This window comes from Cephus cinctus, unplaced genomic scaffold (assembly GCF_000341935.2).
Source record: "Cephus cinctus unplaced genomic scaffold, Ccin1 Ccin1_scaffold0299, whole genome shotgun sequence".
Taxonomy (NCBI): Eukaryota; Metazoa; Arthropoda; class Insecta; order Hymenoptera; family Cephidae; genus Cephus; species Cephus cinctus.
Window position 1 is genome coordinate 590,305 of NW_014333002.1, and position 13,090 is coordinate 603,394.

At 35.4% G+C, this 13,090-nt stretch overlaps 2 protein-coding genes across 2 annotated transcripts; one reads left to right on the top strand and one right to left on the bottom strand.

The window, feature by feature from the left end:
• Positions 1 to 58: 58 nt before the first annotated feature.
• LOC107266101 (F-box/WD repeat-containing protein 5) lies at positions 59 to 5,586 on the bottom strand. Its single transcript, XM_025083411.1, has 9 exons — positions 5,098 to 5,586; positions 4,855 to 5,012; positions 4,579 to 4,756; positions 3,406 to 3,598; positions 2,911 to 3,314; positions 2,496 to 2,832; positions 2,205 to 2,417; positions 1,673 to 1,905; positions 59 to 1,247 (listed from the first exon to the last, which is right to left on the bottom strand). Exons 1-9 carry the CDS (start codon positions 5,369 to 5,371, stop codon positions 1,201 to 1,203), a joined length of 2,037 nt encoding a protein of 678 aa, XP_024939179.1. The 5' UTR covers positions 5,372 to 5,586; the 3' UTR covers positions 59 to 1,200.
• A 233-nt stretch (positions 5,587 to 5,819) lies between these two features.
• LOC107266100 (manganese-transporting ATPase 13A1) lies at positions 5,820 to 12,535 on the top strand. The gene is made up of 18 exons (XM_015736252.2): positions 5,820 to 6,111; positions 6,328 to 6,593; positions 6,664 to 6,892; positions 6,967 to 7,120; positions 7,189 to 7,350; positions 7,410 to 7,592; positions 7,648 to 7,785; positions 7,851 to 7,971; positions 8,051 to 8,205; positions 8,293 to 8,468; positions 8,544 to 8,783; positions 8,846 to 9,064; positions 9,133 to 9,322; positions 9,403 to 9,666; positions 9,774 to 10,110; positions 10,198 to 10,369; positions 10,447 to 10,590; positions 10,791 to 12,535. Exons 1-18 carry the CDS (start codon positions 5,845 to 5,847, stop codon positions 10,896 to 10,898), a joined length of 3,525 nt encoding a protein of 1,174 aa, XP_015591738.1. The 5' UTR covers positions 5,820 to 5,844; the 3' UTR covers positions 10,899 to 12,535.
• The last annotated feature ends 555 nt before the right edge of the window (positions 12,536 to 13,090 follow it).

Genomic DNA, 13,090 nt, shown 5'->3' on the forward strand with positions numbered 1-13,090 from the left:
ATATTTTGTGCCAAGCTTAACATGAAATTATTACAGATGATTTTAATAACGCGAGTTATTAAAATTAACGTTAAGTCATCATTTTTCTCCCTTTTATTATCATTTTTTTGAAGTACAATAACGTTAGCCATTCGAGATTGATCTCCGAATGCAAAATTAAAGAACCAATAAATAGAAATTTTTCATAATTATACACACAGTTAATTACTATTAGACTGTCTTACAGACTCTTATCAAAACGTTAACTACATTGCGAAACGTGATTGAAATATACAGAGTATATCACGTCATCCAGGTATCATCGCGATGAGGAATTCCTACTGAGAAATAGTAAAACAATGTTTAAGTAACAAATACAAGGATATAATAGTCATAAGAATTCATAAAGTGCATTAACACACTTCAATTTTAAGTACTGGATTTTTTTCTAAAGAAAACTAAGATTTAACAATGTTTTGTCAGGAAGAATTCAGACACTGATAGATATCCAGACATCATTAACACTCCATATATATATAATTCCATTGTAAGGATCATGTATCAGCAATAGATATCACTCTAGGAGGATGACGTTTCTAATTAAAAAAAATATGTATAGCACTTATATACCATCATAGTAACTAAAGGGTGGTAAATAAGTATATACCACGGGAGATAAAACTTTATGAAAAATAATCATAGGCTTAGAAAACTTAACAATCATTGCACAGCACGACCATTTTCCCAGAGTGCAGTCAAATCGATTAGTGATACCGAAATTCATAATATTCATGTGGTATTTAATCATAACAATTTTGTGTCCTTATCCAGTTTCAAAATTTAGAAAACCTCCATCCCCTGTTGTGCAGAATCGATTGATTCATCATTACTATCAAATCTTTAGACATCGGTACGTATGCAATGCGCTCGGCTGATTTTTTAAAATACAAAGAGAGAAGAAAGAAAGCCGCCAATTACTAGTGTTTGAATGATGTCACGTAACCAAATTTTATCTTACATATATGTAAGAACGGATAGAAAACCTAAGAGTACTAACTTATCATACTCGTGTATAAAACTTATGTATAAAAAGAAACTTACGTTGTAAGTATCCAATAATAATAATAATACGAAAAAATAAAATGTAGGCAGATTCTAGCACAATCAAAAGTTTATAATCTGCCGTATTATCACCTAAAATAAGATTGTTTCTCTCATTAGTTACAAGGATGCTGGAACTTTGTTGGAACTGAACTCTCTTGTAGCACCTTAGAAATTGACAAATGATCCCAAAGACAAATTATTACTGTTTCAAATGTATCCTTGCAAAATACGTTCCGTCTCAGTAGATAAATAAATAAATAATTTCTGTATATCAAGGTGCAGGTCGTACAATCATCGCCGGAATGAATTAATTCCCAGAAATAGTAAATCACAAAGATCCTCTTAACGAATATCAATTTTACCTTCCCGATGGGAAATTGTCGATAATGTTAACGTAACTCATATCATACGCGACAGAAGGAGAAAAAAATATATAAATGTTTTGTATACGATGCTTTACCGAGACCAAGATTACCGGAAATGAATGAATGAATGCACGTGGAATCGTTTTCCTGGAGGTTTTTTTTTTAAATTGGAAACTGGATCGTCTTTAGTCAGTCAACATTACAGCTACTTCTGTGATACCTACGTCTCTTTCTGACTTCCATACCTCTTCTATACGAATTTTCGTCCAAACCAAGTGTTTTAACCATGGCTCTACTACGCCATACTTTAACTGTATAGTCGTCACTAGTGGTAACGAGCATTTCGGGGTCACGAGGGTTAAAGGCCACGGAATTAACCACGTCACAATGTGGGAACTTGGCCAAGCACACACCGTAATGTCGGTCCCACAGGTAACCATGCTTATCTTCAGCACCACTGTAATCATAACCATTGAAGAAATGTTATTTAAAAATCACCAGTAATGGGAAACTTTGTGATTTATGCTATGGTGGACTGAGTCATTGAGGATTCCAGTTTAACTTGCAGACCAAACTTGACTGTAGGATATATTTTTATCAAGGTCTTGCAATGTTAGTGTAATATGTAGAAACTATTTTCACTGTAAACTCTTTACAATTTCTTTCATCTGTTGCAAATGTTCATGGTAACATATATTATTAGAATTATCATTAAAGGAGAATAATGATTGAGAATTAATGGAGATATATAATTACCTTGCCACATATTCATTGCATACATCCAGGAATATGAAGAAACATTCATTGTTTGGAGTGTATGCCTTGTGGGCTCTTAACATTGTTCCAACTTGTTTTAAAGTCACGAGATCAATAACGTGGATATCTATTTCTTGGGCAATAGGTGGTGGTTGTAGAGGGTTTGTTATAACATAACCTCTTGGCCATGGTCTTGTGTTAACATAGAGATATCTAGCAAAGAAATGCGATAGTGAATTAAAATACTGATTTAAGAATTTCCAATAATAAATATTTGGACTAACGTTGTACCTATGATCTGGTGACAGTCCCATTCCTATTATATGACCATGTAAGTCAATGAGATGATCAACTTTGTCAAATTTATCAACAACAGAATCATAATCTAGCCAATTAGGCTCAGGTCTTGGTGAACCTGAACTCTGTCTTTCGCGTTCTCGTTCACGTTGCGCCAGTCTCTCTCTCAAAGAAGGTCCAGGGTCTAATCTCTTGGGGAAATTCACTGGTTTGATTCTTTTGAATCCAACTTGGTGAGGTGTATAAGTTTTTGAACCGGTAGTAAATATAAGAAACTTCTCTGGATTGTCAGCTAAGTCATCAGAATCACAATCCTCTGCAGTAGACGACTCTTCAAGAATAAATTTTCATAAAATAATTAATGAATTCTAGTCTATTAAAATTGTTGTTCATATTTAACTTATTATACCTCCAGATTCACTCTCTTCGTCCCACTGAGGACTCTCATTCTCACTGTCACTGTCTACAGTCTCCTTCTCCATTTCTACCTGCCTGTATTCTTCATTGTATTGTATCGGACTGGCATATTCAAAGCCATCTCCCAATCTTCTCCAATTCAAAAAACCACCCTCTAACGTACTGTACTGCAATCTGGACGATGCGTAATGCAAAACTTCAGGTTTTTCTTGAGCCTGTTGAGCATTTGCAGAAGATGCTGATGAAAGATCCCTGTGACTCAATGGATTCCCACGTTCCTCCCTAACTTTGGAAGTTGAACGTTGACTCTGAGGTTCCTCAGCTTCGGTGGGAGCAGGCGACAGACAATTAGCCACCATTACTGCCCTTATGGAGGAAGCATTGCCGTTATAGAACCTGATAAAGAAATACGAAGGGTGTCTCTTTTAATTGTGAATGATAAAGCACTGTCAACATTTCGCAAAATATATAATCAATAGTCTATTACCGATACAGTTGATTCATAATAGGCACGTGCTCGCTGGCTGATTCTTGATTAGCCTTATTCAGCCACAGGACACTGGTGCTGACCAGGTGTGCAAGCCAATGTAGATCACCGCTAAGAAGATGACGTTCACTGTACCACGTGCCAAATATGTCGTACGGCTTGTTCACGACACGGCATTGAAGATCGAAGCCGGCTGTAATGGGAACGATCAAAGGAGATGTACGTTTATTTTTATCATTCAGAGTTACTATACTATTCTTTGAAGCTTCAACCTACAGTCAGACAAGTAAACATGAGAATTTGCGTCGAAAAATACAGTTTGAAGACGCTTATTTTTTTCACTTCATTTGTTTTCCTCGAAACTTCTCGGTTTTAGTTGAGCTTTTATATCATCGAGTGCGTAAACAATTTTACAACGGCACCCGAACTTTTTACGTAGCGGCAAAATAACTACGTGATCACTCATGACTCGGCTCCACCGAAATATACTATATAATATCTAGATGACTCCCTTGGGAGTGAGCGTTAACCCGAGATAACGTAGAGCTTACGTTTAATGACTATCAGAACTATAATGTGATTAGTCATCCCTGGGTTCTTAGAGCCAGAGGCGTGTATTTAGCTCGTACCATTTTCCTATTTTTCTTGGCACTCTACAATAGGAATTCAAGTACATGAACCCTATGCTATTAATAGATACTGTGAAATCCGTACGTTTTATATTTTGCATTACGTCTTGTTAATGTTAGTTTTACTGTCGGTAGAAAGGCAAGGTACTCGTCAGGCTCCCAACTTGTAATTAGGTTCCTTCATGTGTTTCAAATTTGGAATATATTCCACATAGTATTAAAAAGGACAAGTGGCATGAAACAGGAAATTGCAATTAGCTGTTCTTCCTAAACAGGATTGATAAATAATACATGAGTGTGAATAATTAAATAGAATAAGCTGAGAAAGTCTTTGTCAATTGAAATGCATATTGTTGTATATCAATGTCTTTCTTTGCTTTGTGTTTACTCATCTGTTTTTGTCTGTAATAAAATGGTTTTTAGTGTTTATCAAAGTAGAAAGTAATTAGAGTTATAAGGTTATCAGTTAGTTTTAAGGAAGCATCATTATCAATGACCATATGCTGCATGCAATGTGCTAAGCTCTTGTTATCATGATACTTACGCGCTACTCTAAACACAGCTATTTCTCCTGAAGTACTATGAGGAGTACCAAAATGGACACCAGACACTAGAAGTAATGTGTCGGATGAATTAAACTGAGAGAACTGTGTGTACTTCCAGCTGAATGTCTTCATGTCATGGTGGTATTTAATAGTCACGGGATATTGACTATCCCACACCTGAAACAACAATCAAACCAGTTACAGTATACATACTTAATATCGAAGAATATAATCTACCAAATAAATTTATCCCATTGATCCAGATTTATGCTCACCAATATATATCCATCCTTGGAACAAGTTGCAAACATTTTCCCATTATGCGAAAAGCTAACATGCAACACTTGATGAGAGTGTTCCTTGAGTACCTCTGTCTCCAACAAAGGAGTATGATATGCCAATCTTTTAAATTCTCCAAGCCAAGAATTTTTGCCTAAATTTCATAAAGTTAATTAATGGATATACAATGAACTACTTTAAATACAAATTTATCAAGTCTAATGATCTCTCAATTTTACCTGGCATAATCCCAACATTAGGGTCTATTTTGTAAGTCTGGTAAAACAAGTCTTTCCATAGAAACTCATCTTGTGAAACTCTGTTCCAGGATCTGCATACCTTACCAGCAGTCATCAGTTCACTAGGTGTGAGATACTGGAAAATACTCAGGAGTATAGAATCAGGCATGTAATACCAGTTCTCATTCTCTTCGGCAACGTGTAAACTCTCTTTCTCGGATACATTTTCGCGACTTGTCGATCGACTATCCGCAGCACTTGCACCAGCATCCATTTCACAGCGCGACTCTTTGTTTACTGCAACAGCTGATACCTGTCAGAGGCACGAGCACACAAGAAACGATGCAGACTTCTAAAGTTGTCCGTAAGGTGACAGGCTGACGCGACAACTTGTGTAACTAAATTTACCATTATTATTTCTCATTGCACTTCAAATAAAATTATATTATTGAAAAAACGTTTTCTTATTTCATTACGCAAGAATGAACTAAAGTTGTTACTCGCGGTCCTGAATAATGATCCCAAGGACCAAAATTGGTTATGAAAAATTGTAGAACACTCGTATAAAGTTTAAATTGGCAAATCAATTTTATTTGTCAATTGAAACATTTTCTATTGTTATTTAATAATAAGTGTTGCATATCTTAAACGGATTCGTTATAAATTGAAATATGTATATTGTGTGGACGTAGCTTAATGTTTCCGTGAGCCTAACAAGCGGGTTTCTAGCGACGGCGCAGCGTAATCATGGCGACGGTCTCTTCGCCGCGGGTGGATGAACTTGTGCAAACTGTCAGCCTGCATAATCCGCGTAGACTGTTATTTAACGGCTACATTTTACCCTTTCTGATTCTTCAGATCGTGTGGATTTACTGTTGGGTTTATATTTATGGGCTCGAGGAGTATTACGATGCTGGCCTCCTTGGCATCGCGGCTATCGGCATATTACAGATATTCACATGTCTCTGTTGCCAGTGGTCCGTCCACGTGCATACCTTTCTTAATTGTAGTTCGGTAAGTGAAAGCATCATTTTATAATGTTTTATAAAAAGTTTTATAATGGTCAGATATTTATTTGAACCTTAATTGGCCCTACCAATACGTTCGGATAACGTGGCGGTACGCAAATTGATCTTCTGCTAGGTGGCGGTCACATAGGGAAACTATGTGGGAAGTTTAAAATTAGTTTTGATTTTTTATAATAATTTTTTAAATCTTTTTTTATTGCAGTGCAAGAGCCCGTATGAAGCTAAAATGGTGAAAGTTGTGCCCACTCCAAACAATGGCAGTTCGGAGTTAGTGAATTTACATCATGTGAAGAATCAAGAACCTTGGTTTATCTTTCAAAAGACAAAATATGTGTGGGATTCTGAGAAGAAGCAATTTCAGGGCCTCCAGTTTCCTGTTCACCTTACACATCACCATTACTGCGAATGGAAAGGATATCTCAGTGAAAATGAAGTCAGCGCTGCTGAAGAGAAATATGGAAAGAATACGTAAGATTTTGGTTAAAGTGTGTTATCATTTCTTATATATACAATATTAATTTTACTTCTTAATATTTAGGTTGGATATGGTGGTCCCTGAATTTTGGGAATTATTCAAAGAGCGTGCTATAGCACCATTTTTTGTTTTCCAAGTATTCTGTGTTGCTCTATGGTGTCTAGATAAGTATTGGTACTACAGTATCTTTACTCTTATCATGCTGATCATGTTTGAGTGCACCCTTGTACAACAACAATTGAGGAATATGGCAGAAATAAGAAAAATGGGCAATAAACCTTATATGATAATGGTACGGTTATTTATATTGCTTTTATAATAACTATATAATGGGACTTCTAAAATGCTATTGTTATTTATGTATAGGTATACAGAAACAGACGATGGCGACACACGTTTACAGATCAGCTCGTTCCTGGAGATATAGTTTCTATTACAAGGTCTCAGAATGATAATCTAGTACCTTGCGATATGCTACTATTGAGAGGTCCATGTATCGTAGATGAGAGCATGTTAACAGGTGATTATTTTACATTGAAGTTGTGTATATTTTACTATGTGGATGGACTAAAAATTAGAATCTCACAGGTGAGTCTGTTCCACAAATGAAGGAGCCCTTAGAAGATATAGACTGGAGAAAAGAAGACAAAGAATTGGACATTGAAGGAGATGACAAATTATGTATTCTATTTGGAGGAACCAAAGTTGTACAGCATACACCACCCAGTAAAAACTCATCAGGACTCCGAGGTACAGGAATTTGGATATTTGCTATTAATAACTGTTATAACTTTCATTCATATTTTTAGCAACTGACAATGGATGTGTCGCTTACGTTTTACGTACTGGTTTTTCAACCTCACAAGGCAAACTCCTCAGAACCATTTTGTTTGGCGTAAAACGCGTCACTGCTAATAATTTAGAAACATTTGGATTCATTTTGTTTCTGTTAATATTTGCTGTAGCTGCTGCTGCTTATGTATGGATAAAAGGTACGTAGTTAAAATAATGCTATGCGTTTTAAAACTAATTGAATTTTGTTATTAGGAAGTGAAGATCCAACGAGAAATAAGTATAAGCTCTTCCTGGAATGTACACTGATTTTAACATCAGTAGTTCCACCTGAATTGCCTATTGAATTGTCGTTAGCAGTAAACACATCTCTGGTGGCATTATCAAAATTAGGTAAATAATATTATATTTTTGAATTATCCCCGTTATTATATTTCTTTTACATTGTTTGTTAACAGGTGTATTTTGCACGGAGCCGTTTAGAATTCCTTTTGCCGGTAAAATCGAAATTTGCTGTTTCGACAAGACAGGAACATTGACCAGCGATAACCTGGTAGTGGAAGGAATAGCTGGAGTTAAGTAAGTCAGTCGAGATATGTCTTAAAATATGCGTACAATATTTAGTATAGTGTATACATCATTTTATTTATTACTACAGTAATAGTTCGGAAGTGATACAACTCTCCGAAGCACCAATAGAGAGTGTGCAGGTTTTGGCAACCTGTCACTCGCTAGTTCAATTAGATGATGGAATTGTAGGTGATCCCTTAGAAAAAGCTACTTTAAAAGCAGTCAATTGGAATCTCACTAAAAGTATGGAACACTGGTAACCATTACCGACTAAACGTATTGAAATATACAAAACTGTAATGACTCTAATGTTATTCTAATGCAACGTAGGCGATGCTGTCATTCCAAATCGTGCCAAATCACCAGGATTCAAGATCTTCCAGCGCTATCATTTTTCGTCGACCTTGAAGAGAATGAGTGTCATAGCTGGATATACACTTCCTGGTTCCTCGGATGTTCAATATGTAGTTACTGTTAAAGGTGCTCCAGAGACTTTGAAATCTATGGTAAATATTTATAATTTTTAGGTACTAAATTTGTGATGACTGAAATCTTATTACGTTTAACTTTTCTTTTATTAGTTTGCTTCAGTACCAGATAATTATGACTCGACTTATCTGTCTTTGTCCCGTCGTGGAGCCAGAGTTTTAGCCCTAGGACATCGTAAACTACCCGGTCAGCTCTCTACCCAGGAACTAAGAGAACAGACTCGCGATCAGTTAGAGAAGAATTTGACGTTCGCTGGTTTCGTCATTATAAGCTGTCCTTTGAAATCTGATTCGAAAGCTGTGATTAAAGAAATTCAAAATGCTTCTCACTCGGTAATTAATAAGCGGGGGATTTTATGTAGATCTAAATTTACGGAGTCTTGTCTGTTCATCAGGTTGTTATGATCACTGGCGACAATCCATTGACAGCTTGTCACGTTGGTCGGGAACTTCATTTCACGAAGAAGTCTGTCATGTTGATTTTGACAGAATACGATAAGAAGTGGATATGGGAAAGTGTAGATCAAACTGTGAAGCTAGAACTTGGCGGTGAAAATTCTAAAGTGAAGGGCAAAGAAATATGGCAAGAATACGGTCTTTGTTTAACAGGAGAGGTAATATATTGCCTATTATTTATAAAAAAAAATGATTATGTCCTATACAAACATTTACTTCTTCTCAGGGTTTAACTTATCTCACAGAGAATAATAGGGAGCTTCTATTGAATTTGTTACCACATGTAGTAATATTTGCAAGATGTGCACCGAAGCAAAAGGAATTCATTATAGTTACACTACAAAATTTGGGTTACGTAACACTTATGTGTGGAGATGGTACTAATGATGTGGGAGCATTGAAACATGCCCAAGTGGGTAAGTGGTTAATATTAAAATCATTCCAATTTTAATCGTACCATCCATAAATGTCTAAATAACTTCATATGAATGTTTAGGCGTTGCAATTCTATCAAGTCCTCCTGAACGTGCAGTAGCAGAAAAACGTGAACCTGCAGCAGCCTCTAGTCATGCATCAACAAGTTCATCAATTAGTAACGGACCAAGGATGAGTGCCCGACAGCAACATATTAATAACACGCAGGCTAAAATTCAAAAATTACTAAAAGAGTTGGAAGAGCAAGATCAATCCGTGATTGTGAAGTTAGGAGATGCATCAATAGCCGCACCATTTACTAGCAAACTATCATCGATTCAATGCAGTATGTACATACATTAATTTTGAAGTTAATTTAACAGAAAGTATACTTTTAGATTTTATATATATATATATATATATATAAAATATACAAACTTCTTTCATTTCCAGTATGCCATATTATTAAACAGGGTCGGTGCACTTTAGTTACTACCTTGCAGATGTTAAAAATCTTAGCACTAAATGCACTTGTATTGGCCTATAGTCAATCTGTTCTTTATTTGGATGGAATCAGATTTAGCGATGCTCAAGCAACACTACAGGGTCTTCTATTAGCTGCTTGCTTTCTGTTTATATCAAGATCTAAACCACTGAAAACACTTTCTAAACAGAGGCCACTGCCGAATATCTTCAATTTGTATACAATCCTGACAGTACTTTTACAATTCGCAGTGCACTTTGTGTGCCTTATATATCTAGTACGTGAAGCTGTAATGCTATCGCCAGGGTAAATATTTTGTAGCCTGTTACAAGACAATAATCATTAATTGCAAATACTATAGAATGATTTAGTAACTTTTATTCGTGTAATTAGAGATGACAAGCTCTCCTCCCTTCTGGCACCAACTAATTCCACAGAGGATGTTTCTAAATCCAGCTCAGAGGATACCGATGAGGAAGAACCATTTGAAGCGAATATAATTAACAGCACAGTCTATATAATTTCAATGGCATTGCAAGTTTCTACCTTCACCATCAATTACAGGGTAATTAACAGTTTAATACTGAAACTGCATGTGTTCTTTGAAATAACTTATTACATAGTATTATTTTATTTCTACAGGGTCAACCATACATGGAGAGTTTATGGGAAAACAAGGCTTTATTATATAGTCTTCTTGGAACTTCAGCCACCATTTTTGCACTAGCATGTGGACTCCTACCAGATGTAGCTTTTCAATTTGAGATAGTCGACTTCCCAAGTGATGTGAGTAATTTATCTTTAACATAAGAATTATATCCATTCTAATCCGTGTCGATTTTTAGTTCTCTAATTGCCAATTTTATATAGTCTATTGCTTGTAGAGCAATTACATTTTAATATTATTACTGAAAATACTAATGATAATCATTATAATGGAAAGAACTGTACTAATTGTAATTTTACTTCCTTTTAATTCTCTACAGTTCCGCAGAACCCTGGTGCTCGTGTTGATCGCCGATTTCGTGTTTGCCTTTGTCCTAGACAGGATGTGTCGATTTTTATTAGGCGATGGAAAGCACAGAAAGCTATGATTACACATCGACTAAGTAATACATCAGATTTTAGTGTAATGAACAAGTGTACCTATATTTTCGTTATCTGTATATGTCGACAGCCTTTTTCTGCATAGATATGACTTTCTAATACAGATTTATTATTACCCAGTCGATCTGGACAGATCGCCGTATAATATTCTGCAAATAGTCAAACTTTACGTGTTGCAAGTCGGAAAGAAGATTTCGAAGATCTTGAAATAAATGAATAATATCAAATTTTCTGAAACGCAGAAATCGATATGCTTGATCTCGTGATTTATTATTGTCTTTTTCTTTCTATATTGTTCATTAACGTTAAATCAAAGAATTGATTCAATAATTGTTAATATAATTATACGTATATAAAGTGAACTGCAGATTGTAGGTGGTGGTCGATAAGTATTTCTACGATTGTTAGAGATTGGCTATCTAATATACTTCGATTTTTGGATTTATTAATTTTTAATCTGACAGGATATATATACATACACACAAACTGATTCTTACTTCTTACCTTAGAGTTTATGTAAGACATAAAGTGTTGTGAGAAAGGAACTCGATATTTTTGTTTCTTCGTATACGTTAATTGGATGAGTTTTCAACGTTACGATCAGTGAATTGGTGTCCTGATTTTGACGTCGGATCAATCATTCATTAGGAACGCAGAACGGGGCTGCACTATAATAGGTCGAGTCATTGTTACCGTGTAACATAATATTTATGTAATAAGAGTCATCTCGGACTCCCATCGAGAAAGAGAAGTCCTTGCCTTCATCCGACAGCCTTACGTTTAAAATTTTGCAACATAAACGTGAAACGTCATTACGAGTTTTTCGTGCACAAGCTCACTTAAAGAAAAGGAAATTCATACATTCCACTTGTCTTGGGTGTCTTTCTCGAAGGAGTTTATCTAAGGCAATCGATGGCAATGTTCTTATATTATTTTCTTTGTTCTTCTCTTTCCTACAAATAAGGAGTACAAATTCTACTTTTTATCAATTGTAAAACTTCGTTTATTCGCGTAGATGATAAATTAAACTGTCATTACGTCACGAGCGCTAATCCAATTCACAATAGATGCTTCTATGCAAATCAATGAAAATCAATCAGTCCTTGTCTTTTTCTTATGTCATTTTTCTTCTCAAGGGATATGGGACAACGACAATTCAGTGTCAACAGTCACTCCTTCCCATTTCATGAGATTGATTAATTGTTTTTCATAGACGTCGATCGACGTCACGTTGGTTATTTAATCGTTCCTGATCATTAGCTGTTAGGATAATCCATGTACAGTTCGCACGTTCAAATTAATCGTTCATAAAGACTACCGAGAAAAGTGAATATTTAGATTATCTAGAATGTTAAAAAAACCTGTTCCATGGAATAATCCGTGCTGATATTCACGAGCGTTCATAATTAGACATTTCCCTTATTGTACGACTGTAGAATTTATACCCTTATAACGTTTACTACACGTATAATATATATATTTCTTTTAAATAATAATAATACTGATCATAACAATAATAATGGTAAGACATATATACCATTGTACCATATGCGTTTACGATTGCCAATAATTACAAATAAACATCATTCCTTGACTATACTCATAGCGGATGAAACAAATGATATATGTATGTATGATGTAATGTATGTATGTCATGTGTTTGAAAAAACTTTTAACAGTACTGTCATAAAAAAAACATTGCACGTTAGAACATGAAGCAAGACGCAAGTCTTAAACGTCTCTAGGAAATAATTTAAATTGATTTATTTCTAAACCCGGGAGAAATTACGAGAATTCTAATACCAATACGCTGTTTTTTTATAATGGCGACAGGAACTTTTGTTTGCCTTTGCCTACTGTTTGCCTTTCTTAATTATGGTAATTCCGTCACATAGGAATGATTTAACGTCACTCTCGACTTACCCGATATTTTCCGTGATTGTAGATAAGCCTTGTCGAGTCGGTAATTATTTTTCTTTCTTGTCAGGATACGTGTCGGGCATACAGAGAGCATATGTTATATACGTTTCGGACGTTAGGCCTGCGCTCAAACATTTATATAGGGTGTACCAGAACTAGCAAATCTTATGCCAAATACGGACTGGATATGAAATTTAATGGTAGAAAAGAGTAATGGAATTAGAGACCTGGTAGCGGTTATAAATAATATGAAAGTTAT